The sequence below is a fragment of the Symphodus melops genome (genome assembly GCF_947650265.1).
Source record: "Symphodus melops genome assembly, chromosome: 23".
NCBI classification, from domain to species: domain Eukaryota; kingdom Metazoa; phylum Chordata; class Actinopteri; order Labriformes; family Labridae; genus Symphodus; species Symphodus melops.
The window spans coordinates 4,509,920-4,537,026 of NC_136713.1; the positions used below are offsets into that span (position 1 = coordinate 4,509,920).

General features: G+C 42.4%; 2 protein-coding genes and 1 long non-coding RNA gene across 4 annotated transcripts in view; 1 reads left to right on the forward strand and 2 right to left on the reverse strand.

The window, feature by feature from the left end:
• LOC306818364 (dedicator of cytokinesis protein 9-like) overlaps nucleotides 1–10,558 on the reverse strand; it is a 55,368-nt gene extending 44,810 nt beyond the window's left edge. Inside the window, exon 1 of the mRNA XM_079335919.1 lies at nucleotides 10,482–10,558. Coding sequence (XP_079192045.1) covers nucleotides 10,482–10,493 — 12 coding nt within the window. The 5' untranslated portion in view covers nucleotides 10,494–10,558. The remainder of the gene's footprint in view (nucleotides 1–10,481) is intronic.
• Nucleotides 1–25,528, forward strand: bmpr2b (bone morphogenetic protein receptor, type II b (serine/threonine kinase)). Its single transcript, XM_079335928.1, has 13 exons — nucleotides 1–1,257; nucleotides 9,533–9,718; nucleotides 10,468–10,647; nucleotides 14,062–14,169; nucleotides 14,504–14,595; nucleotides 16,125–16,355; nucleotides 18,014–18,128; nucleotides 19,276–19,436; nucleotides 20,114–20,261; nucleotides 20,523–20,659; nucleotides 21,304–21,476; nucleotides 21,999–23,338; nucleotides 23,669–25,528. Exons 1-13 carry the CDS (start codon nucleotides 1,167–1,169, stop codon nucleotides 23,920–23,922), a joined length of 3,216 nt encoding a protein of 1,071 aa, XP_079192054.1. The 5' UTR covers nucleotides 1–1,166; the 3' UTR covers nucleotides 23,923–25,528.
• Nucleotides 22,581–26,627, reverse strand: LOC306818390. Of its 2 annotated transcripts, none has more exons than XR_013778182.1 (3): nucleotides 26,541–26,627; nucleotides 26,138–26,189; nucleotides 22,581–22,674 (listed from the first exon to the last, which is right to left on the reverse strand). It is a non-coding gene; the product is annotated as an uncharacterized lncRNA (long non-coding RNA). The 2 variants fall into 2 exon arrangements; XR_013778183.1 differs by having other exon boundaries at nucleotides 26,529–26,602.
• Between the last annotated feature and the right edge of the window lie 480 nt (nucleotides 26,628–27,107).

The window sequence follows — 27,107 nt, forward strand, 5'->3', positions numbered from 1 at the left end:
AAAGAAAGCATTTTTGACTTTGTTTATGAAATTAAAAATATTTTTGAAGGGCTCCAACTAGATTTCTTCTCTTACTTTATTATGCATTCTCAAACTGAGTTAATCTTTGCAGTGTTTACAGTGTTTATTAACAACGTGACGGATTTCATTGAGACCATGAATGCAGCATGTGTTTGCAGAGTGTTGTATCCACAGTCTGCGGCACGGCGGCGCTGCATCCCCCCTCATGCCTGTGCAGGATTGTCTTCCACCCCCAACACCAACCCACAGCAACCTGATACCGGAGACGAGCGGTCCAGACAAGCCTGCAAACGAGGCGTTCCCAGCCGCCCTGTCTGTCTGTCTGCCCAGCGGAGCTCGGATACCGTTTAATGCCAAACGCCGACGACTGCCTCCGGGAGGATCAAACCAAGAGACATCCATCCCCTCCACCCTGCCGTCTTCTTGTACAGGAGTAAGGATCTCGTTCAACAGAAAGTCGAAAAAAAGACCTCTATAGGCGCCGTTGACTTGTGAATATTTCCCCCCCTGCATTGGAGATCGCGAAATGAAACGGGACGCGGAGAACTAACTAGTTAGCTCCGATGCTAGCGCTGGTTAGCGTCTTTAGCAATCAGCTCGCTGATTTGCTACGTTTTAAAAGACACGTTTCTGCCAGTTTTCTTGGAAAAGTGGGTGTTATTTCCGAGTTTACAGTTGACGATGCTTTATAATAACACCAATTAGTTGCACGTTGTCCATTTTTTGCGAAATCTACCATCTTTGCCCCCAAGTTTTCCAGCACCAGACAGTATCCCTGGATAGATAGCGAGTTAGCTAGCAGATATGGAGGTTGTTTGTGGGCTGGTTGTACATGGCTGATCCGCCAAACAAGTTATCTGCTAGGTTTGTGTGTCGGGCTGATGCTGGAGTCGACAGCAGGACTAACGTAACTTTTATTGACAGTCAGTGGTAGTTTATAAAACACGTCAACCGACCCCCCCCCCCCCAAACCAAACAGCGTTTCCTTTTGCGCACAGTTTCTCGATGTTCTCCATGACTGAGAGGTCGGTTCAAGTTATTGAGCTGACGTGAGGATTTTAGGGGGGGTGAAAAACAAGTTCAAAAGAATAGAAGAAGAAGTATAAGAACACTTGGAGGAGCTCCAGTTTACGAGACCAAAGCCGATGCACACCGTCATGGCTGGGGGCCGAATCACGATGAAATCACTCGCTAAATTTGGATTTTGCCTGACGATTCTCCTGACTTCTGTGGCTGGTAAGTGTCTTTACACTGGATATTTTTTGTGTGTGAAAGAAGGAAAATGTGCCTTGTGAAATTATTTTATGCTTTTCTTTTGGTTTACCCCTCTGTAAAGCCAGTATTTTGCAAACGTTGCTTACAAAGATCAAGCTGAATCTTGCTTTTTTGGTCTGGGACAGCTTGATTCTTGATCATATTTCTGGGATTATTTAGTCATTTTAACACGGATAATCTGCCTCACAGACAGGCTAAATCAGACATTTCACTAAATCACCACATCGCCCTGGTGTGTTTTCCTGTCTGGCACACCAGCCAGTCTGTCTATTCCCTAATCTATCTTTTCCATCTCCCTGTCTCCCTGGCTCATCTTTGGAGAGATCTGTGTAGCCCATCTCACTGTAGTCAAGCAAACCTTCACAGATACCTCCTTCTGAAAGGAGCAGCGAATGCACCCCTGGCTCCATTTAATCATTCTGTGTACAAAGGCCTGGAAAAACACTGCCAAACATACCGCAGTCCCTGTCTGCCAAGTTGTGCCCCCTGTACAAGACTTTTGGGCTGATGCCAGGCTTCTGTGAGACCTTGAGCATGATAAGATAGTAGCCGGGATGCACAGAGATGGAGGAAGGCTGCATGAGAGGAGGGAGAGAGATAGGAATGTGTGGGAAGGCAGGAAATGCATCTTAAAAGATCGGCAATTTAGGTGTATTGTTGTTGGAAAATCAGTGCTGAGTGTGAATGTGTGTATAAGCAGATTCTTAATAACAATGTTTTACCATTTTTGTCTGCAAGTGTATGTTCTTCTTGAGGCTTGTCTGTTCATTCATTGACAGGGTATTATCAGAAGCTGAGAATAATATGTGCTGTTGCAGAGGGAAGGATGCGAGCACAGGTTGAAATAAAGTGTGTGACTGTTCATTACCTAAAACTGGTCGTGCAAACGGACTCTTTACCCCATTTACATTTAACTGGCAAGTGGCAGTCTGAGTGTTTTTTTAATAAAGATTTAATTGCAAGCGAGTGCAGTAAGTGTAATTTCTGCAAAGCACAGACATCCTCTGATTATTCATACCATACTTAAACAAATAGAGGAGGACATCTTGTTGCTTTAGCTCAATAATAGCAACGCCAGAGTAAATAGATGAGGTACAAAAAAAAAAAAAAGATAGGGATGATTCAGCAGGGACAGCAGGAGCATCTTTTGAAGCGATGAGTTGTCATGTTGTGACGTGGAAACAGTAGGGGGCATTGGGGGTAGAAAATGATGTTTCCATCCTGAGTCTTAATGTTCACCCAGATGTTAAACTGAAATTCATAATTCCCTACACGCACTAAAAGACTTCTCATCACTTCGAAATATTACCGCCCTGATAAGATCTCCTTTATGAGACCTGACATGCAAATTATTATTCCCCCTGACCAGTTTAACGGCTTCAGAGGATTGACAGATTCACTCAGTAATCAGTATAAGGATGATTAATGGATACTTATGTAAGTATATCATGTAAACAGCCAATAAATGGACATTGTTGTGTCATTAATTAGGGCAGCAGTCAGACTTTGTTGGTATAACGGCTGTAAAGAGACGGGAGTCAAACGGCTTGCTCTGTCTGAGCTGCTGTTCGCTTTATGAATGGAAAAATATATATATATCCCCCAGCGCATGTTTCAAGGATGATACCTATGATGGTGATGATGGGAGAAAGCAAAAGGCTTCATCAGCCAGGAGAGCGTGTAAGTCATCTATCTGACCCAACACATTTCCCTTTACTCCCCTTTGTCACACTTCAGCTTCCTATCATCCCTTCCCTCAGACTCGCTGAATACATCTGCTAATTTCTCTTTCACATTCATCTGTTTGCACCTGTTTGCTGCTGAGCTCAGGTCGTTTCTCTGCCTCTTTTCCCTTGTGACTAATCAGTGTGTGGGTGTGTGTACCGGCTGCTCTGAAATCTGGACCAGAAAGAAACGGTCCCAAACAGTTTCTACCTGTGGGGTGACTGCAGGTGTTTAGTAGCAAGCAAGGTTTGAAAGATTTTAGCCCAAATTCTTCTCATTTAAGTCCAACTTGTATCACAAGCGTGCTCATAATGTATGTCGCAACCGACATTCAGGCCCCTTTCTTTCCCATCTATTTATCGTCACAGGTAAGCCAGAGGTTTGAGGGGGTCCCAAAGAGGATTAGTACACAAGTATTGTACTAAAGCATAACAAACGGGCTGCATATTTGCTCCGCTTGTCCGAACTGTGAAACTGTATCTCATGGACTGCATACTGTGGCGTTGACAGGGCCCACTGTTCCCCAACAGGCCCGCGTCGCTCCAGCCTCCTGGGCCGACGGGGGATTCTTAAAGCTGTCGGCTCTGCGGTCACATCAGCAGCTCAACTAAAAGTGAAGTTATTGGCTAAAGATTATAGACTTGCAATAAACGGCTGCTTGTCTGCGAACTAAAATTTGCGCCTAAAAATGTAGTGAGCCAGGTACAGACTGCCGTCAGCCCAGACATTTAATTGATTGTTTTTAACACCAAGGTACATGGGAGGAATCAGAATCCCCTGAAAAAGCCAAGTGCAATATCTCAAGAGTTTTCCTGGTTGCACTGTGGCGTGGACGTCTTTAAAACACGTAAAGAAAAGGACCTTAGCAGCTACTCGCATAACGGTGCGTTTCATTTGATCCTGCAAGTCGGAAATTCAGAGTTGCCGATCTGAGGTGTTAATTTTGCTCGCTAGACTTGTTGCCAACTTGTAATTGGAGCGTGGTCAACTTGGGTGTGACATCATTCCCAGCTCTGACTTCTGAGTCCTGACATCAATTGCATTATGGGTAGTGTGGGCACCATGTTGTGGCAAGAAACAGTATTTTTTTAGAATAAAGATTTTTTTAATCTATATTTTTTCCCTTTTTTTTTTTTATCCTTTATCAGAAAATAGTGAAACAATTTAATGTGGCGGATTCAGGTGTGTTTTGTTACGAGAGTATTTATTTTAAACAGAGATCCAAGAGAGCAGCATGATAATAAGAAAATATTGAGAAAATGATGAATAAAAATCTCTGACGTCAGTTTTAATAAAACAATTAATACATAGATTATGCTTAGAGCCCAGGGGCCCCTTTACTAAACTGCATCCCCACTTACTACAAGCTAGTGTGCTGAATGTGCGTTACAGTCTGCATCCCTCCGGACGTAAACAAAAAGACACTAAATTGGTCAAAGTGGCTTGTAAAATGTTAAAATTGTCTGTTGTGCTGCAAGGCAACCAGTGAGTTGGAGCAAAAATAGATGCAATTTAATAATGTGTACTTACTCCAAGCCAACAACTTGGCGCCGGTGTTTGTGCAACTAGAGCAGTGCAATTTACGGGAAAATAAGAAGGTAGTTGCTGAAGTTGAAAGATATGAAAGCACTGCGTCTGCTTTGATTCTGTAATATTTAGCACTTAGTCAACATCCTTACTTTGTGAGAAGAGATGACACTGACTGCGGCTAGAACAGACCAATGAATGCTGGACTGGAAGAGGGGTGCTGAGAGGCCATTTGGGCTCTAATACAGCTCGCCTTGTACTCTATTAGATGAAGAGAAAAATCAATGTCTCTCCCTCTTAGTACCTTGGTGCTCGTTTTGAGCAGAGGTAAAAGCAAAAAGAGAGATACAATAGAGCAGTGTTCAGCCAACCTTCTGGTTTGGCAAAAAGGAGAAATTAGTGGATGTTTTAGAAAACAAAAGGTGCAGCCTTGAGATGGTAACTCAGAGTGACAACCTATGATTAACACCAGCAGACCATCAGAGACAATAAGTCTAGAGCGCGCAAAAAAATGTTGCTCAGAGTATGGATGAACAGTTTTGGTCCGGATGGGTTGTGTTTTCTATAATAGAAGGGCACTTCACAACTGCAGGGCTTTAAGGTGATATTGATCTTGTATTTATTTTCTCTGGCAGCTGGGATGTCTCATCTGTGGGTATTGCTATGTGTTCTTGTTGTATTCTCCTTTATACCTTGTATATCTCAGGGCTTATGTGATCCTTGTCACAGCAGCTTGTAACAGTAGCACAACCCTTTTTGAAAGGTACTAATTTCAGACAAATTCTGTGTTGCACTGGTAGCTGGTTTTATAATAAAGATAAGTAAGTTTAATATCACACAAAAGAGAGGCAATAACTGACATTTCTTCGGCAACAACTTAAAAATCGATGGTATTTTTGCTTTAAGAATTACTTGAAATGTCACTAAATTTGTTTCTTGCTTACTTATTCTGGCAAATCCTTTTTTTATTGTTGCAATTTTAACAGATATGGAAAGCACCACTTAGCTCTCACAGAACAGGTGAAAACACCGCCATACCAGACAACCACAGCCTGAAGGGATAACGCTGGAGTGGGTGGATGTATAGGATTAATTAGCCTGTCAAGCTCGTATGTAGCATTTAAAACCTGTAGTAGCTGTTTTTTTCTTGGACAAGGAAAATGTGGTTAGAAACAAAGACTAGATTCAGACACAGCCTGAATCTGAATTTTTGCTTGTTCATAAATAATCTGAGATTATACCCCCCATGGAGTGATGGCAAACACCACTTTGGTCATCTGTGTTTTCATCACATATTTGGGAAAGTAAAGGTATAAAAGAAAGGGAGGGAGGTAAAGGGGGGTGAATTTCGGTATAAATTCATTGTGGTCAATAATGGAGGCCTCTAAGCTTTCAGGGTAGCATAAGCTCCAGGATTAGCATAACTGTACCAGACACAGACAGACACAGACTGAGCACTGGTGTTTTTGAGGGAGGGGGGGAACGCAGTCCCGAGGCAACAGATGGGACAGATTAAAGCCCACCACCAACCAACACCCCCCCCCCCCCTTCGCCCACCCAACATCTTTAAACTCAAGATAGGGACTTGTAAAATTGGGGATGTCAGCAAAATACCGCCTGAAAACGAATGCATCCTACCTCAGCAACAAGCATGCACCCAAACAACAGCAGCAGGTAAACCAGAGGGGACACGTGTAAGAAGAACATGGTGCCCTGCTAGCACAGGAGATCTGTTTGTTATTGTACCACAAGGTTGAGGCAGTACAGAGGCCCATACCAATACTAGAATAACTAAAGTTGAAATGCACACATTTTCAACACAGAGTCAGAAAAATGCTCTTCATGCCTTTTCTCTCCATGAAACCCCCCAGCAAGAGAGCACAGCTTGAATACTTCAGTAGATGCGGACAGGGCCTGAATGTCTGCAGAGGAGATAGTGTGTGTGTGTGTGTGTGTGTGTGTGTGTACACACATACATATGTACTAGTGTATAGAGCACATTTAGCCTGTCAAGAGTGTTTTTCTTTCCTTTTACCCTCTATATCTCAAATGTGTACTCACAACCATAATGTGGAGAGAAAACAGCCACAACTTGAGCGGCACTTGGTGACTTTTAATCAAGTCTCAGACTGCCATGTCTTACATCTCTCCAATGGGCCTTGGCAGAAAGGAAGGAGAGAGCAAGATTAGATCGCTGTTGTTTTTTAGCAGAGAGGCTGAGGGGACAGGGGTAGTCCGGGAGTCGGGAGGGGGTGGGAGGGTGCACTGAAGGCCAATTGGGGGAGGAGGGGGGAGAGATTAGCAAATAACTGGGCCATGGGTAAACACTCAGCAGTGCTGGGGATTCATCCAATGAGCAGGCTTGGAGCAGAAAAACTACTCCGAAGCCTTTTGATATGACTACCCTCTCTCTCTTTCACTCCCCCTCTCTCTTTCTCTCATCTGACTCGCTCCAGTGGCCTTGCCTGCATAATCTGACCCACAATCCAATACTGCAGTGGAAAGCCAAGATCACACAGCAAACTCCATAGAGCAGAACCAGGGACATAGTCTGCCATGGCCAATCAGAGATACACTCAGAGATTGGCATCCAACCAGAAATGCTCCGAGAGAAAGACAGAATTCAGTCAGAGAACCAACCACGTCCTTGCAGAGCTGCAGACAAACCAATGAAAATGTGTCTACACGAATGCCCTCATGGCTCAGACTACAAATGAACGAAACCTGCTTTGGTTTCAGCTCCAATAAAAACTACACATAGTTGCTTCTTTATTTCTAATTTTTGTATGATCTGCAGCTTAATCTAATAAATATAGTTTAAATTTATGAGAAACGAAGGATAGGGTTCAGCTATCTACAAAGTAACGGGGCTTTTTGGCTGTGTGTAAGTGCAACACAAACGAGATGAAATAACATTCACAAGTTCAAAAATCTGGTGAATGAGAACCCAAAATCAATTTCTAGATAGAATTCCAGCCTTTTATCTGCCTTCATTTTCCCATGTACCCGGCACTCTCTTAGCCCAAGCATCATTTTGGGAGTTTCGTTTTCAGAGCCTTGAATTATTGTAAAAACGTTAATAATTAATGTTAGAGGTATACAGTATCTATCCAGCTTTGGGAGAAAGATAGAAGATACTCTGCTCTATGGATTTTTCTGTTCCCAATTCTTGTGTACAAGGTCAGTCTGTTTGTTGGACTGACTTAGGGTGTTGTCACCAGGGAGGCACTTCCTTCTATTGTTCCCAAGTGTTTTTACTCTTTTCCCCAAGAGTTTATTCTCTGCAACTCGTGTCTTACCACCAACGCCCACTCCCCTCGATTACTGGACTCAGAATGGGAGCTTTTTCAAGACAGAAAAGATCATTGTTGAATATGTTATTTACATTAGCCTTTAGCCCAGATTTTGTTTTTTGCCATCAAGGGGAAGTGGTCAAATATGAACAAATGTCTGCCCGTTATGTCTCACCTTAAATGTTTCAGTTTAATGTTAGGGCTAGTGAAAATTCCTCGTGCTCTGGGATTTCTAACAGTTTTTGTCTGATTTTGCTCAGGAGTTTAAAGCTTGGTTCCTGGTTTTTGTTTTTATAGCTTTTAGTATGAGAACATGTACAGTATTCCCTCTAACCAGGAGCTTCTTAATGTGCTGAAATAAAAACATGCAAGAAGGGAATTGTCCTCTCTGCCGTTAACCCTGCCAGTGCCATTGTCAGCTCATTAAAATTCAATCGTCAAAATGAAAATCCTCCACATGCTTAGCCCTTGGTTTGAACTCCTTTTCCACTCTGCATCTACACAGCACGTGCCCCCTGTATGCAACGCAGGTCCCACAGAACAGTAGGCAGGAAAGGCCTACAGGTTGAGGGCAGCTGAGGCCCACGGTAGGCCAGCATTGACAGCTTTATCTGCGGATGGGAGCAGAGGAGGGAAGTTGGCGCTGTGCCCAGGAGCGCTACCACTCCATCGCGTCACCCTCTGCCCACACAGGCTAGCTTGACCTTGGGCAGGGCACAGTCACCCTCCTCCCCTCATAACAACCCCCCCCCCGTCTCTCCCCTGGCTGGAGGAAAGGGAGGAGTTGGGAGTAAGGGAAACAAATTGGCACATCATGTTTCTCTTATCTGAAATCATCCACAAAGCAGGCGGAGCGCACAAACGCAGTGGCCCAAACCATTTCTCTCTGGTGTCCAATCTAAAAGTAACTGGAAACATATTCTGCCTTTTCTTTTCTCTGGAAAAAAAAAAGTTGACACTGACTGAAGTTCAACTGAACATAAAGCAAAAGAAAATATTAGCCATTGGCTATAAATCATTTTATGAAGGAAAACATGGGTCTTTTATTTTCTGACATTTAATTTCTTCTCGTGGGCATCTGTAAGTTTTTGTGTTCTTAATGATGGTTGTTTCAAGCACTAATGTCAGCTTTTCGTAATGCGCCTCTGCATGTTTTTGTGTTATGTCCTTCAGGCGAAAGTTTAATTTGGTTTTTCTATTGATCTTTGGCTTGTGAGAGGCAGCAGTCCTTGCAAGCAGACGGCTTATTTCAGCTGTGGATTTTTCTTCCTGTGTAGACCAATTCAGTATCCATTTATCTCTGTAGTGTTTGTAGCAGACAAGAAGTGTCTGCATGGATTTTTCTAAATGTATATAGTGAACACACCTGTTTTGTCCAGGTGGGTTGATGTGAGTGATTTTCCTGTACAAATGCTTATAACATTTTCATCTAAAATGTTAAGCATTAAAAGTGATTAATTGTTAATCAATACAGAGATCCTATGAAATGACAAATTAATGAAGCTGTTGAGCTGTCTGTTTCCCTCTTTCTCCTCCGCACACATCCTCATTAATGCACCGACAGAAACTGCCACCATTTCAGAGTTTTATGTGCATGCCTCCGTTCATCAAACTATCATATTCACTTTGCACAGCTCCATTTTGCTCGATATGGGATTCAACTCAGCCCCATTTCCTCTGTCTTTTCACAGCGGCACAGGGGGAGGAGCGGGAGTGTGCCTTCACAGACCAGCAGCAGCAGTGGGAGGTGGAGCGAGTGGCAGGGGGCGAAGGCCGGGTCTCCCCAGAGAACACCACTATCAGATGTGCCAAGGGCAGCCACTGTTTTGGCCTGTGGGAGAAAAGTCCTCCAGGCGAAGTGCGACTTGTCAAACAAGGTACAACCTGAGAAACACTATACAGTTCGTACAGACAAATTCCACAAATATCTTCATCATAGAGAATTGAGTTTCCCCAGTGACAAAGTCCTCCTTTGAAGTTAAAAAATGTAGCACCTGAAGAGTTTACACTGATGCCACAAGTGACAATAATGGGTAGAGCTGCGTAAATACCAGCAGTGAAAAAGCCTTTCATGACGACCTAAATGTGCGATCTTGAGTCGACGAATAACCAACCTTTGTACTCATCACATCCTTTAAGAAAAACCAACTTGTTTGGCAATGATTCCAAATGACAATGGTTTCCACAGGAAATAGCTGTTTTATAAAAATAGCTGTTTTGTAAAATATCAGCAATTTGATTATAGAAATTCCCCAAGAGAGAACAACAATTTGGGCATGATGCTTTAGTTTTGGTGAAAATACATTTTGTATCACGTTGGACTCAGAGTAGTACTTAGTATTGGCCGATGCGAAAGTTCAGGATTCAGATCTCGATCTAAGAAAGAGAAAATGTGCGCTATCTGAAGTTACCCAGCATTAAGAAAATATATTCTGCTGATTATGTCAGAGTAGGCAAAACTGTAACAGCAAATCTCTTCCCTGTTGTGTTTAATTTCTTCTGAACTCTACGTTAAAGTTTAACCGTTTCATCTTGCGAAAACATGACATAGACTGATAAGTGATGGACCTTTCTTTCTGTTTTCCTCACCTCCTCATCATTCAACCATTTCCCTCCTCCATGTCAGGTTGCTGGACTCACCTGGGTGACCATCAGGGTTGCCGCGAGGACCGCTGCGTGGTTACAAACCTGCCTCCGCAGATCCAGAATGGGACGTACCACTTCTGCTGCTGTGGCAGTGACATGTGCAACGTGAACTTCACAGAGAACTTTCCTCAGCCCAGCCCGACAACGGCACAACCAATCTGTAAGCACACAAAAAGCACAATGTATTTAAGTCCTCACACATTATATGCATACAGTATATAAACAGTAGGAGCTTTTTCAGTGTGAGTTTTGTCATATTTCTTTCAGAGTTATGATGTTCATCCTTTGCTGGTACTCGATGGTTTAGTGTTTGAATGTTGTATGCTGTTAAAGCTCTGTGGTATAAGGTCTGTTCAGCCAAAAGGATAATTGTTCCGTCGAAGAACATCTCTGACTTAAAAACTACTTTGAATGGGCCTGAATTATCACTTTATAATTGTAGTATTTGTCTCTAATAGTTCCATTTACTTTGGAGACCTTTTTTGTCTGTCTAGTTTCAGAGGGAACAAACTTTTCTGCCTTGGTTACAAGCTTCTCTTATACAACCGAGTGCGTAAGGCAAAGGGGAATTAATGAATGAGAAGATGACTAACATGGCAAAGAACGGCACAAAGTAACAAATGCAGGCCCACTCAGTTGTGAAGCACAAAGCTATTAATGGCAGAGAATCAAAGGATGTTTGATACATCAGAGCTGCTGCACCTACACCTACTTGTAGACACTTTTTCTCTCTTCCTCCTCTGCTTCATCATTTCACTCTGAGCTCCCTGATTGCCTTTCATTATGAACCTTGACAACTGTGAATTGCAAAGATGAACTGCTTCACCAACATATACGCTTAGTAGCATTTCCAGTGTCCTCACTCTCGCAGGTATAGATTATGTGCACTAGAGAACCGTGAAAGTGGCTGCTATTGAATTCTTTTTCGATGCTGGTCTGTTGGGGGATTTTTTTAAAGCTGCTTGTGTGTCTTAGTAAGGTGTTGAACAAAGCAAACAGATGTATTGTTATTTGTTCCTTCCTTTAATACACGAGCTGTGAATGAAAGCAAAGTGTGTCGAAGGAGGAGCAGGGGGAAGGGAACTGGGGGGGGGGGGCAGTGGCGGCGTTGGCTCATCTCTCCTGCCCACACATAAACACAAACATACACTCTCCACCATCCATGTCGTCTCTCTGCATTCCATGGATTACAAGGCGTCTGCTCTATCTGTCTGTCTGCGGGCGTGCCGGTGACTGTTGCACTATGCAGACAGATGACGAGACAAAAGCAGAAGCAAAGCAAGAAAAATAATGATTCAGTGTGAGGAGAGTGTTTTGATTGATCAGTGCAGCTCAAGTTCGGCTTGTATTATAACTTGAAATCCTGTTTCTGTTTTTAGCTGGATGGGTCTGACATGTCTGAGCAGATTAATGCCAGGGTTGTAGGAAGTAGGAAATGGTTTGTGTCAGTTAGCTGTCTGAGTAATCTCCAGCCAAGAAGCACAGATGACGACATGTGAGTGGAAAGGTGGCTGAAGTTATACTCTGATCTTCTGGCACAGGTAGTGTTTGCACAATGTCGTTAATATTTGTTGACAAGAGAATCTAAAATGTTACACGAGTTCATCCGTTTTTGTATAAAAATGTTCTTTAAGAAACAAAAGCAAAACTATAATAATGCAGCATTACAAATGATAATCATCAGATTTTAACAGAAAACCTTTATGAAACACATTTAAAAGTAGAGTTTATTCAGACTCATTCATTTTGACTGAGTAACCCTGTCCAAAACAATACAACACTGAATATCAAAAAATCCTCCCAGTACTAAATGTTTTGTATTAATAAACATTATCTGCAAAGTCAATTATGGTTTGTGATTTAAAGATGCCCTGAGGCGTTTAGGTTAACAGACAGAAAATGTTTACATTCAACATTTCCCACTGATGAACATTGTGTGTCTGCAAGGTCTAATAAACATTAAGTGTTTTCCCTTCCTCATTAAACTCACAAAATCAGGTTTAACAAAAGGGGGCGCACTGCAATTAATTCTGCTGCTCAGTCCTTCTATGTTTAGACGTGCTTTAAATTTACAAAATCTTAAACCAAGAACTCTTTAAAAAACAACGTTAATTGGCAACTATCCATTGATAGTCTTTAGTCCTTGTGGAAGAATGACAAACTCTCTTTTTCTGGCTTTCATTGACACTAAAAGCAAACGTGTCATATTTTAGCTATTTAATCTTAATGTGTAACGTAGCTGTAGGAAAAATTATTTTAAAGCTTGAAGTCATCCTTGAAATGCAAAATACATGAAAAGCTCAGCAATATGATGAATATATAAGAGAGGATCTTAGTAGTATAATGAAAGAAAATGCGGGCTGTATTTTGAATATTGTGGACTTTAAGCATCTTCTTCATGTATGTTCACTTGTGTCAGCATGTGTGTCTGTGTTTGTCAGATAGCTTCCTGTGCAGCACCCCCTTGTTGATCATAAACCCGCTGACCCTGGCATTTGCAGGAAGCCGTGTCAACCCCCATGCGTGTTTGTGTTTAAGTGTGCCAGAGTGTGTGAGCATGCATGTTCATGCTAGTATGTCAGTCAAAGCAGCCCTAAGGCTCTCGAAGCCATCAATTATTGATAAAGGTGATGTCTCGTGGCAGCACCAGTGTGTTGACTGACGTAAGAGATGCAGGAACAAGATTGTTGTTTTTGTGTGTGTATTCAGGCTGCTGAGCTGGACTTGTATACTATTCTACAGTGTAGAGTATAGAATAGTTGTATATAGGAGAAGCTAGTGTTGTTATATTTAAGATGTGTGTTTTGTCTCCAGAGGTAGCTCTTAAAGCCGATGCAGCTTCATTAATCACAAACAGCAGACAGCTAAAACTGCAGCTTCCTCGGCTAACTGCTCCTACCTGCCATCTGACCAGCGCTCTCTCTGTGTTTTTACATATTTCCTTTCTCTCTTGCTCTCTCCATTCACTTCCCACACAACCCGTCTCTCTTCTCATTCACTGCTTTTTTCCAGTCTGTTGACCATGCTTCATGGTTGTTTGGCTTAATTGACAGGTTTTTTTTTCTCCCCTCCTCTTCTTTCACGTACTTCACAGCGCGCCTGATTGTCCGTAAACACACTTACGTGCACACCAAATACATCTTTGTTTGTAAGTCAGCCATTGTGTGCAATCATTGATCAGGAAGGAAAACGACAAACATATTGCGTGCCACTTGCCAGTCCATTCAAAATCTTGTTCTTGAGTTGTTAAAATGGTGCCTACATCTCATGACTGTAATCATGTAATCTCCGTCTACTCAAAGTGTCTCTTTGCAAAAGCTTCTTATCTGTATAAAAGACTATAGACGGATGAATCAACACAAGACTGTTTCCTGTCTTTCCGTCCTTATTGCATCAGAATGCAGAGGTGCACCTCATAAAATACAAACTCAGGATGTCAGCTGTGGCCTTCTTCTGACTTCTTGCTCACAAATCAAAGTGTGAGTGAACGACTGCGGACACTTGCTCTTCCCACGAAAAGGTTATACTCTAAATTGTACTTTTTTGTTTTTGATGTCCCCCCCCCTTCTTGTAGACTCTCGCACACTGGGCTACGAAGAGACGGTAATTATCACCCTGGCAACAGTCTCCATGCTGGCCGTGCTCGCTGTTGCAGCCTTCTTTGGTTACCGCAAGCTGCACGGTGAGTTACCATGGCGCCACGCTGTGACGAAGAGCCGAGAAAATTTATTACTCAAGGCCATTCTTTTAAATGTTTTTGGTTGGGTTTCAATTAATTTAGTAAAATTGGAGAGAAGGAGGATCGTTTGTGGTAAATGCATCTGCATGTTCCGAACTGTTCCTGAGGGGTGTGTGTGTGTGTGTGTGTGTGTGTGTGTGTGTGTGTGTGTGTGTGTGTGTGTGTGTGTGTGTGTGTGTGTGTGTGTGTGTGTGTGTGTGTGTGTGTGTGTGTGTGTGTGTGTGTGTGTGTGTGTGTGTGTGTGTGTGTGTGTGTGTGTGTGTGTGTGTGTTAACAGGAGATGGTAAGCTGGGTCTGCACAACCTGAATATGATGGAGGCTGCTGGATCTGAGAGCTCCCTGGACCTGGACAATCTCAAACTGCTGGAGGTCAGTGTCCACAGACGTCCATCTGTCCATAGCTGTCTCTTACTAAACAGGCTTCTGCTTACCAGTTGACTTAATGTATTTTTGGCTCATCAAAGAGCTGAAGTGCCAGAACAACACTGTAGTACTTTCAGGAACTAAAAGAGCCAATAGATCCCGCAGTGGTTGTAAATATTTTATGGTAAATAACACAAATCAACAGCTAGTAGCTCTACGGCCATGAACCCACAGTGGTGGATAGTTAGTTCTTCTATATGACTGCTTAAAAAAAAATCAATCCCTCTCAACAGGATGACTCACAACATCTTTTATACCCAAAATCCTGCAGTCTTCCACTGCCTGTTTCTAGAGCATGAAGGCTTGCATCTTTGGTTTTGACATATTGTGCTCACATAGACTTCAGTGTGGCTACTTACAGCTGGTCTATTTGTGTGTATGTGTGTGTGTTGAAGTAGGGAAGGGAATAACAGTAAAATAAAGAAAATGAGAAACCAGAGGCACAGAGGTCAAAATAAATCCCCAAATACATCTCGGTTTATAGTTACGTTTGTCATTACAATGCGACCTTTATCATCACGGGACGCATTAAGTGACAGGTCAGGATGCACAGAAATAGGATTTTGCTTACACTGACACCAGATCCTGAACACCTGATATGGATATAGGAAGTCAATTCTGTCAGGCTGATATTCGTCCACATTATAAGAAGGATGAAGAGATTATGAGAGGCAGAAAAATATCACAAACCCCAGGGTACAGTTTAAAAATTATTAACGGGACATTATTTCTTCCAATTCAAACATAGTGGCTAAACAAGACAGATAGACAGCCAGCCAATCAAGAGATCCCAAAATGATCCAACGACAGGCGCATCTTTTGACAGCGATTTAGCGTGATTCATACCAGAGTGAGGCAGTGATATCTTTTCAGGCAGGAATTGAATTCATAATGCCGTCCTTGTGTCTTATCAAATGCAGGCACACGTTCTTTCACATCAGGCTAGTTGCAGGCGAGGGGGGAGCAGAGCAGTGAGCGTTACAGACAAAACAGTCCAGCGCCTTCACAGTATGTTTTATAGCTGGAGATAAATATGTTTAGCAGACACAGAGGTGAAAACACACAGAAACAAATGCTCTTTTCTTTTTCATTTCATACTCTCACATGGATGACTTTTAAAGCAGAGTGTCTGGACCTTAATGGCATGCTGTGCTCCGGCTAATTCAGGACACTAATTGAATGATTTGGAAATGACTGAAGGCCATTTCAGTTGTTTGACCCTGCTGTTTGCCTGTTATGTAGTGTGTTTCCTATCTCCATGCTTCCTGCCTGCCTGTGTTTGTGTTTGTTCCACTCTCTGGGAGTTTCTGTTTTTTTTGTATTTTTACAGATATCTTTCTGTTTCTTTGATTTTCATTATTTCCCTGACATTTCAAAGCAGTACGCAAATGCCATTTTTGTGTTTTATTTGACAAGCCGAGACTAGAGATTCATACTTCTATTTTTTTCTATACCTCCACCTTTCTCATTTTCAGCTGATTGGGCGGGGCAGATACGGCACCGTCTACTGTGGCTCTCTGGACGAGCGGCCCGTGGCTGTGAAGGTGTTCTCCGCTACTAACCGACAGAACTTCCTTAATGAATGCTCCATCTACCGGCTACCGCTGCTGGACCATGACAACATTGCACGGTTTGTGGCCGCAGACGAGCGGACAGGCCCAGAGGGACGCACTGAGTTCCTGCTGGTCATGGACTACTACCCTCATGTGAGTGAAGAGGGGATGCATGTAGAATAAATAATATACTTTAAGGGAGAGTAAAGGATAAAAACACCTCTCTATACTGATTGATTTGGCAATAAATGTGGTAGCCATGGTAACAGTAGTGTAATACTAAATGTCTTGTAAAGTGCTCTCGTTGTCTTGCAAACAATTGGACGACAACAATGCAACAAACGAGTCCCAGTTAAATCCCAAAAAACATGTAACTGTCTAATCTTTCATTTCTTAAAATGATGCACTTGAGCGAGCGAGAGAGAGAGAGAGAGAGAGAGAGAGAGAGAGCTCATTCTCAAGTGAGGGCTTGGTGGGTGGGTTTGCCCAGCAGCAAATATAGTCCCTTTTTTTCCTCCTCAGTGTGGATTCTCAGGGTCCTACTGGGTAAAGTCAACTTATAATGAAAGTATCATCTTTTCACCAGCATCAGCTCTTCTTTCCGACCAACGAATAAGCAGCTGATGCAGCAAAATAAAACTTTGACAGAGACTGCTGAAGGTTGCCTCGAGGAACTCTACGATATTAATGTGAATGTTCCTTAAAACACTATCAGCCTCATCATTTCAAGTCAGCTGACACCCAGCCAGCCGATGAACGGAGCCCATTGTGATTCATCACCATTAATCCTATGCACTGTGTCATGGAAACGTGGTTCAAGCCAGGACAGGGAGCTGAAATGCACAATGTTTCCTAGTAAATGATAATATCATTTATTTAAAATGAACAGGTCTAATGTAATTTTGTTGGAAGCGTGAATCGCTCTATGATAGATTCTGATGAGAAAACATTCAGAGTATGTGCGTTTGTTTTTGCGCCAGGGCCAGGCTTGTAATGGATTATGAAGGTTGATAAAGATAACTGAGGAAGGAAATTAATAACATCAACTATAATTGCTAGTAAACAAATTAGGGGAGTTGCTTATTGTCCTCATAAGACTTCATCATTTTTACACCACATTTTTAGACCAGAATGGCATATTGCTGTCCTGCTGCTAACCTCATAACTCCCAGACTTCAGGGCCGTTATTGGGCGGTGATAAAATATTCTGAAAGTCAGTTTTATTGTGAAGCTCTGCTCCTTCTGCAGGAAGGTCACAGCACAAAGTTGGCCTTGTTTGAAGACTGTATAGTCTTTACCTTTTGGGGGGTTTATGAAGAGTTTATGTGCCATGTCATTTAACTTTGGAATATCAAAATCAGATTTTGTGCAGAGGCAAATATGTGTGATGAGTTTCAACATGGTCGCACAATAGACAGAAAATGAGCCTTCCATATGATTGCATTTTTATTAATTGATTTGATTATTCTCCCGATAATCAATATTGATATTTATCATGATAATACCATTTGATAGTACTTAGTTTGAGTACAGCCTGAAGCCTGAATAATACAAACTACAGTAAAGATTAAAACTAAAGTTCAACTTGCGATAAAGAGTTAAATGTCAGAGCTTTAAAACTAAGTGATGCTGATTTTATTCATCTCTCCCCTATCTTTGTGTCTAGATAGATAGATAGATAGATAGATAGATAGATAGATGGATACTTTATTGATCCCGAGGGAAATTCAAGTCTAATCTCCTCCTCTCTGTTTTCATCCCTCTCTTTCTCTCTGCACCTTCTCTCTCTCCTTGCCTTCTCTCCTCCTCAGGGCTCTTTAAATCGCTACCTGAGTGGACAGACCAACGACTGGGTCAGCAGCTGTCGGCTGGCTCACTCCGTCACCCGCGGCCTGGCGTACCTGCACACTGAGCTCTTTAAAGGAGGTGAGCTTGAGGGCACACAAACAAACACACACACTCACTCTCACAGCTAGTTACATCACTGCTCACAGTTCACTGTGGCTGAACTTCCAAGACTGCTGGTTCCATCTGTTTCCAAGACATAAACACAGAATTGTGGAGGAAATGGAAAAACTAGAATGTGTGAAGCCAAGTTTGTTAATATTCATGTTTCAGAAAGTTTGTGATTATATGTAGCTTCAAATGACCCACACACTGTGGCTCCACGTGGGTCTGTTTGGCTTGGAGCGCTTTGCATCCCTGCATTCTGACACACACTGCATGCACGCCCAGCCACGATTATTTATAGACTGGCCTCTAGCTAGCCTCAGAGAATGGGAAAAAAAGGAGACAGGGACAAAGTCAGGGGCGAAGGAAGGAAGTAAGGCTGAGGAAAGATAGGGATTCAGATGACATGTGACTATCCCTGTGGCTCCATAAAATCTGTCTTCAGAGGCTGATGTGACAGCCTTAGCCTCAGTGGTTGCATTCTTTATCAGCCCAGATATACATCAAACGGGCTTAGAAGTTCACATGCAGTGAAAGAATAGAAGTTTTCTGTTTGCATAACACGTGATATAAAGAAGCGGGGGTGTCTTTCTTCCCTCTGTAAGCCTGAAGTGATGGGCAGAGCACGGAAGTGACAGAAGAGAAAGAGAGTTTAGTCGCTAACAGCAGAGTCTCTCAGGCTTTAATACAGTCCCCATCCCCCCCACTCCTGCACATCAACAACAAGCAGCAGATCTCTGTGGTGGCTGCCACAACTTCCTGGGTCCGTCTGCCTCACTGCACCCTCTTCTGGACAGTATCATACTGCAGGAAAAGGCTCCTCTGATATGGTCTTAATCCCATTGTTGTAGATTAGATTAGAGGGTTTAGCTGTCTGTTGACAGTGAAGCTTGCTCTGGTGAACAAAGAGTAATGCGGGGGAATGGTGAGCTATATGAAGGGATTTTCTGCATGTTACCACTCATTAGTAAATGCCACAAAAAGTGTCTGAGTACATTGTATCTAGCAGGCAGAGAATCTTGGGAGTACAGGCTTGTATTTTTACTGAAAGGTAAATGAACACAGTTGTGTTATCTTGTGTCTTCTTTTGATTCTCTCCTTCCTCGTTTTTATCTCCTTACAGACTTGTACAAGCCTGCAGTTTCCCACAGGGATCTGAACAGCCGCAACGTTCTCGTCAAGACTGACGGCACATGTGTTATCATCGATTTTGGCCTCTCTATGAAACTGACAGGAAACAGGCCAGCACGTCATGGCGAGGAGGAAAATGCTGCTATAAGTGAGGTCAGTGTTCAGGAAGAAGCAGGGCTGGTATCAGAGCAATACTAGCTTTCCATAGCTTTCCTCTCGTTAGCACAATCTTTATATGTAATCACAATTCACGGCACTGTTGTGACTATTTGAACTTGGACGCTTTGGTTTGGACTTAGTCTTTGGTCATCTGGCACATTGCTTTGTTAAAAACAAAGATCTTTCATACATGCGACTGTTTGAGTTGCCGCTTCAGCAAATTTATGACTAACGTAAAAAACTTGCAATGAATGCTCTTTTTTATCAGCATCATGTCAACTGAAGCCAAGTGTCTTCTTTTCTGCTTATTTAGTATTTTAATTGTTTTGTGCATATACTGCAAAGCCACGAGTTTGCCTGTGCATTCATTGAACCCATGCTGCACACTCTCAAAGTTTTGTGTACAGGGGGTGAAATGTGTTGTATGTGTGAAGGAATATGATTGGTTAAAGATTCCTTGAGTTGTTTTCCGTACCTTTTTTTTTTTTTCTTCTTGTTTCCAACAATTATTTTTCTCCTTTTTTATAAATCTTATTTGAAATACCAATGACGAATTTTAGAGAATCAATTCTTGGTTAAACAATGTTATGTACAGTTTTTATTTCGCTTCTTTTGTCTTCTGTGCTACTTCCTGTCTCACCTCATTTATCACTGCCTGCCTCGTTTACCAGGTGGGGACGATCCGCTACATGGCTCCTGAGGTTCTGGAGGGAGCGGTGAACCTGAGGGACTGCGAGTCGGCTCTGAAGCAGGTGGATATGTACGCACTGGGCCTGATCTACTGGGAGACCTTCATGAGGTGTACCGACCTTTTCCCTGGTGAGTTTTACAGAAGGAAGACATTTTGAGTTTTTTTGATAAAAGAATACAGACTACTGTTGTAGTATTTAATTATTAATTTAGCATTACCAGCATTATTATAAAACAAAGAACAAGACTCTACACTTCATTACAGCAGAATATATCATATCATAGTTGTAAACAAGGACAGAGATCTGTGCTATTCTTTAAGCACATTTATCAGATAAATTGTTTTTTTCTGAAAATTTTCTAAGTCTCATCTTCCTGTTCTACCTTTAGGAGAGTCGGTGCCAGAGTACCAGATGGCCTTTCAGGCAGAGGCAGGGAACCATCCGACGTTTGAGGACATGCAGGTCCTGGTGTCCAGGGAGAAGCAAAGGCCCAAATTCCCAGAGGCCTGGAAAGAGAACAGTTTGGTATGTTTGTTTGTGTCATAACAGAGCCAGAAATCTAATTATAACCCCGTCATAACAGGATTAGCAACGTCATCAGATTGTGAAAACATGTCACAAGAATTGAAGTTAATTTCAATTACCTGAGATTACTATCCATTTAATTAAAAAATAACTCCAATGTTCTGTACATTTTGCATTGGGTTAGTCACAGAGCATATGCAGCAGCTCTTCTGGCATGAAAATAAAACAACAGCATGTGCTACATGTCCAAAAGCAGACACTGTTTTCATTTGTGGCCTCAGGTTCTAACTGTAGTCTTTTTGGCACATTAATAAAAAATTCATTTCACCAATCTGTTTTGTCACAGGCTTTAAGTCCCAATTTGGGACGACATCATCCACTCTCTATACAGGAAAGAGCCTAACTAGTGCATCAGACAAGCGATATTGTCAGGCTGATAATGGCTTTCCAAATGTGTGATAAAAGACGACGTTTGGTCACGTCCTTTATACCCGACAGCTCTTTGTGTTTGTCTGAAAACAATACTGACACACTCACATTAAAACAGCTGTATGTGACTGTAAGAGAGTTCAGTGTATCTGGCATGTTTGCATTGTGATCAGTGTTTATATCCCAGGCCCATAATTTAAACTTGTCTCATGCAGGCGGTTCGGTCTTTGAAAGAGACGATGGAGGACTGTTGGGACCAGGATGCAGAAGCCCGTCTCACAGCACAGTGTGCCGAGGAGCGACTGGCAGAGCTGCTCCTCATATGGGACCGCTCCAAGTCCGTGAGCCCGACACTAAACCCCATGTCCACGACACTGCACAACGAGAGGTAGACTTTTTACCAATCTGCTTCTAACGTTGACTCATTTTACATGGAGGCCTTTTTCCACTGAAGTTACGATTAGAGCACCACTCACTCAAAAGTACTGCGTTAAATGATGCAAAAGAAAAAGGTGTGAGTTAATTCCATAATTCTGTTACACTATCTGTAAAGTTTTGTCGTCTTCGCAATTGATAAAAAATTATACTTGTGTGGTAAGTCGTAGGGTTAGCTGTGCTAGACACTGATGCTACATTGGCTGTGGTTTAAGATTATCAACTAAATGATATCCTTGTTACACCTTAAATATGGGCCCAATGCCGCTCCAGATTTTCCATCTCAATTGTAGTAGCTGATAATAGAAAAGCAACTGGGTAATGGTTAATCAAATTCCCCGTGTTTATAAAAATTGTACCTTGACAATCTGTACAGCAACATACTATTCATAACAGCAGAGTAAAATAGCCAGCAATTCGACATTCAGCATTGTAGTTGTACCCTAACTCTCTCGGATTTTTTTCTCTGTTACAGAAATCGTATGACGCCAAAGTCTGGCCCGTACACGGACCATCCCTCTACCTACATTGAAGAGCACGAGGGTGTGGCAAAGAATTTGCAGGCTGACACCACCGGTTCTGTGAGCGGGCGAGCTGGGGGTGGGACAGGAGAGAGAAACAGGAACTCCATCAACCAGGAGCGCCAGCAGCAGCAAGCCAACGCCCGCCTGCCTAGCCCTGAGGGCAGCAGCACCAGCATGGGCATGAGAGGCAGCCCCTCAGCCTCCACCACCACCACCACTATTATGTCTGAGTCAGAGGGTCCTGTAGGGGTCGCCACGGTCCCAGTCTGCCTCCATCTGACCCAGGAAGACCTGGAAACCACCAAGCTGGACCCAAAAGAGGTGGACAAGAACCTGAAGGAGAGCTCAGACGAGAACCTAATGGAGCACTCACAGAAGCAGTTCTGCTCTCCAGATCCACTGAGTCCAGGCAGTTCCAGCCTCCTTTATCCTCTCATCAAGATGGCCACTGAGGCCACAGGCGCTTCTGACCAAGCCGCTGCCATGCCCGCCACCATCTTCCCCCTGCCCAAGCAGCAGAACCTGCCCAAGAGGCCGTCCAGTCTCCCCCTGCGCACAAAGCCCACCAAGAAGGAGTCGTCTTCGTCTTCTCTCAGGTTCAAGTTTGGACGCTCGGGGAAGTCCAACCTGCGGCAGGTGGAGGGACAAAAGATGAACATTGGTGTGGTAGCAGGCACAAACACAGCTGTTGAGGCTCATCGGGGCAATGGCACAAACAACACACCCATTCTACGGGACACGCATGTGAATGGAAGCATAAATGGCCCTGTTAACGGTCACGCTGGAGCTGGGATCTCATCCATTACATCGGGTGGAGCCACAGGTTTTGGGGGATCAAGCATAACTCAGAACGGCTCTGTAGCCCTGAGGTCAGACGACAGCCGCTTGAGCCTCGGTGTAATCACAGCCAGTCCAGACGAACACGAGCCGCTTCTGAGCCGTGAACGAGAGCAGCCTGATCCAAGAGACACATCAGCGAGTGTCGCTGCGCTCCGCTCAGCCCGGCCCAACACCAACAACAACAACAGCAACACCGGCCATGGCCAGGGAGACGGGGAGAGCGGAGGTGAGAGTGATGGAGCAGAGGAGGAAGGGAGCGGGGAAGGAGGAAGCAGAGAAACAGGGCCCCAAGGAGAAAGCTCAGGGACGGGATCTGGCAGCGCTGTCTCTCAGGGGAATGCCCCGGTAACCATGAGGGGGGAGGCTCTGCTCAGGCAGCCCAGAGCCCGCCGGCCTGAAAGACCCAACTCCTTGGACCTGTCCTTCACCACACAGGATCTGACATCATTAGGTGACTCTTTACACCCACCCCTCACACAACTCAAGTTTCTGCCCAGGAATTCATCTTAAGGCATCAGTTATTAAATTCTAATACATTATTATTAATTTTTTCATAAATCACCTACTAAATATGCAGGTTTTGTATACTAATTTTACTCTTAACCATCAGTTCACAACTTAAATTTGAAATATAAGTATTACAAAGCGCCCGTTGAAGCCCCCACACTTTATCAAAGTGTAATACAAAAATAGCTTCAGTTGCAAATGATGAAAATGTGACCTCTGTGTACTGTTCTAAAAACATCCCCACGGATACTGATCATCATTTCTTGTTTTTCAGGTGACGGCTTGGTTCAGCCAGATGGAGCCTTTGGGACAGGAGAGAAAATTAAGAAGCGCGTCAAAACGCCTTATTCCCTGAAGAAGTGGCGACCCACCACATGGGTCATCTCAACAGACAGCAAGGGGCCAGAGGTCAACAACAACGGCTCCTCTCGTGGCCAGGGTCACAGTCAGAACAGGCCCAAGTCCAGTTCTGCTATCTTCCTGCGAGGGGGCAGCTTGGCTAGCGAGCCGAGCGACACGCACGTTTGAACTCAGACCCTCCCTCGAGACTGAAAAAAAAAAAAAAAACATTCAGAGAGCGTTTGGTTTCTGTCTGTTAAGATCACTGCTCTGAATCAGCAAGAGGAAGCTATCGAGTGTCTTGTGAACAAACAGTCGAGTCTGATTGTGTACAGTAATTAGGTCTGTCTCGCTCCTGTGTGTCTTTCTGATGATGGCATCGCTTTAAATGGAATCCAGCTATGCAGCATTCTCACCTGCTTCTGTCCTTGTGTTTTATTAATCTCCCTTTGTCGGTTTATTTCACATTTCATCCTCATGAACATAGCAATCTTTTGAATGGATTTTCTTTTTTCCTATGTTGCACTTTGACAAATAAAATCAGTGTTTAGAAGTCCTGTCTGTTGCGACCACAACAAGAAGTGGTCTCTAAACTTAAAAAAAGCGAAGAAAAACAATCAACACTTTGAGTGTTCTCATACTTTGCTGTATCAAGCAACGTTCAAGAGAAAAGCTCTGTAAAAGAATCGACGGTCTTAAAAGACAGAACAAACTACTTTTTTATTTCCTTGATTTGTATGCAATCTATTTTGACTATGTATTCATTTTTGTATCATACTTTTTAATTGTGCAATAGGATGTAGCTTTTAGGTGCTTTTTGTTTTTATCGCTTCCATTATTTTGTTTGTTGTTTTTATCTCATCCTTATTTTGATATGTTAATCTCGGTTGCACTTATGAATAGTCACAATCGTTTTGTAAACAATCCACAAATACACTACTATCACGCCCCGGCTCAAGAGGAGAAGATGGATGACAATCTTCTACTCTTTCCTTCTTCTCTGGACTATTTTTAGAGGCGCACAAACACTAACAATCAATCCCAGTTGACTGGAAAAGTTGTTTTTTGTGGAACTCCTCTGCTTGCACAATTACACCAGGAAAGGCCCAAACTCTGAGGTCTTTGTACACTACAATCACCATAATCTAATATACGGAGGGATCTGTTACAGTGGCTGATGCAATCACTGTACCACTATCACCTGACCTCACTGTGGACTGTGTTTATAGCTGTCTCTATGTTACTGAAAGATCAGTCACAATATCGAAAGGCCAGAGTCTGCTCATTGAACTCTACTGAAAGAAAACTGTCAGAAACAAGTCTAAAAAACATACCAAACCCTGCTGAAGCACGCTGGATATTATTTCTGCTTCTTCTTGGTCATCCCTTGATGTTCAAATGACTAATTCAGTGCATTTGCGTGTGAGAGAGAGAGAGAGAGAAGTGTGCACGTGTTGTGTTTCTTTATGTCAGTATGCATTAGCATTGTTGGGGCCTAGCGCTGTACAGGCGTGCTGAAATGGTATTGTTCTCGTTCTGTATTTTCAGCGTTGCTTAAGGGCATATGAAAAGATCTCATTTATGTTTTTGTAATCTGTAATTTGTATGGAAAAAAAATCACATGTAAGTGTATTGCATTGATATTTGCATCATTTTTATGGAATTCTGTTTCGCATTCAATGGACATGGCCTTTTATTCCATTGCTATGCGTCTGCTCGGTACAGTTTCTGTAAACATTTTCGAGTCAATATGGAAGAAAAAATTCTCAATAAATGTATGAAATAATAATATAAATGGTTTAATCAATTAAGGGCCAAGTATGGCCCTTGAGGGGATTTTTTTTCGGCCCCTGACTTCAAGGGCTGAAAGCGAGGACTGACAGATAAATAGAAAATGTTCAGTACAAACAGCTTTGACTATTTTACACATTTTTTGTTAACTATGAAAATGAACCTTTGCATATTTTGTTTTGCAGACAGTAGTTTAACCATTTAATAACTGGAGCTAACTACAGAAAGCTCATTTAAAAAAAAAAAAACACATTACAGACTTGATTCTGATTAAAAATAAATACTTCAGTATTTTATGTCCTTTAATTGAAGGGTTTCTTTTGCAAAACTTTTGATTCTGATCTAGAAAGCCTTACTTTTTTTTTTTCAAAACAATTAAAACACAAAAGTTTCTCACTGCAATTATTTATTGTGTATTTACGTTATTTTCTAAATATTATTTAAAGTATTTAAAAAATAATTTAAAAAAACCTGTGACGATTCTAACACAATTCTGGCCCGCAAGAAAAATAGTGTAGACAACCCTGGTTTGGGCCCTTTATGTTAAATTATTTAGTATCTCATTAACCTAGCTTTAGGGAAAATACAGAGAAATGCACATTGAACAGCTTACCTGTTTACGAAAAGTGCACAACCTGCCTCCTTATAGTAGTACTTTGTTGAATCTGGAAAAAAACAAACACTCATTAAGGTTGACCTTTTTAGATATTTTCTGCCGGTTTAAACAAGAGCCTTGTGGAAAAATGAGCTTTACATGTTATATTTTTCCGGATAAGGGCAAAATTTTGTATAATTCAATACCGTATGGAAATTAGCTTTTAGCTAGCGTAACATACACCAACCGACGGCTACGTGACGCAGCACTTTTTTATGAAAATATTCTCAAAATAAGAAAAAAGATTTTTGTTAACCTGTCACTTTTCACAAGTCACTTTGGAGTCTTAAAATACAGGAGTAAGTTGCTAAATTCGTCGCAAGAGGGAGACATTTCCTTTTTTTTTTACCGTCTTGTTTACCTCACTCCTCGCCACCGTCTGCTCCACGCGCCCTAGCAACTGCAGCATCAGCACGAGCGGCGCGGCGATGGTACGCTACGTCACAGCGTCAGGTCGACGCGAGGAAGACAAGGCGGCAGCGGAAATGGACAGACTCGCTTTCAATATAAAATGTTAAATCCTTCACAAAATGACAGACAAAGTTGTAGGCTGATCAACACATCAAGATCTGTTTTATAAGGGGCTCCTTGTTAACTTAGCCAGCCCACCTTTCCTCCCCATTTACGTATAACCTTTTATATAATAATAATAATAATAATAATAACACATTTTATTTATGGCTGCCTTTCAAAAAAACAAGGACACCATACAAGCAGGGTTAAAAACTAATATAAAACATAAAAATAGAATCTTAGAAGGAGATAATTAAGAGTTTTACATAACAAAATGAAAAACATGAGTTTTGCAGTTAAATGGACGGAAATCAGAGTGAGAAGGCTATGTTCAAAAACAGCAACCCTATAGTGGCCCAATATGTATTGTGCAGTCATTTGATCAAACGCTTACATTTAAGATTACGCAGCATAT

Excerpts from the sequence above, each read along its gene's own strand:
- bmpr2b (XM_079335928.1), top strand. The coding sequence starts at position 1,167 with ATGCACACCGTCATGGCTGGGGGCCGAATCACGATGAAATCACTCGCT. Across the intron at positions 16,356-18,013 it reads TCATGGACTACTACCCTCAT|GGCTCTTTAAATCGCTACCT; the intron begins GTGAGTGAAGAG and ends TCTCCTCCTCAG. Across the intron at positions 20,660-21,303 it reads CCTGGAAAGAGAACAGTTTG|GCGGTTCGGTCTTTGAAAGA; the intron begins GTATGTTTGTTT and ends TGTCTCATGCAG.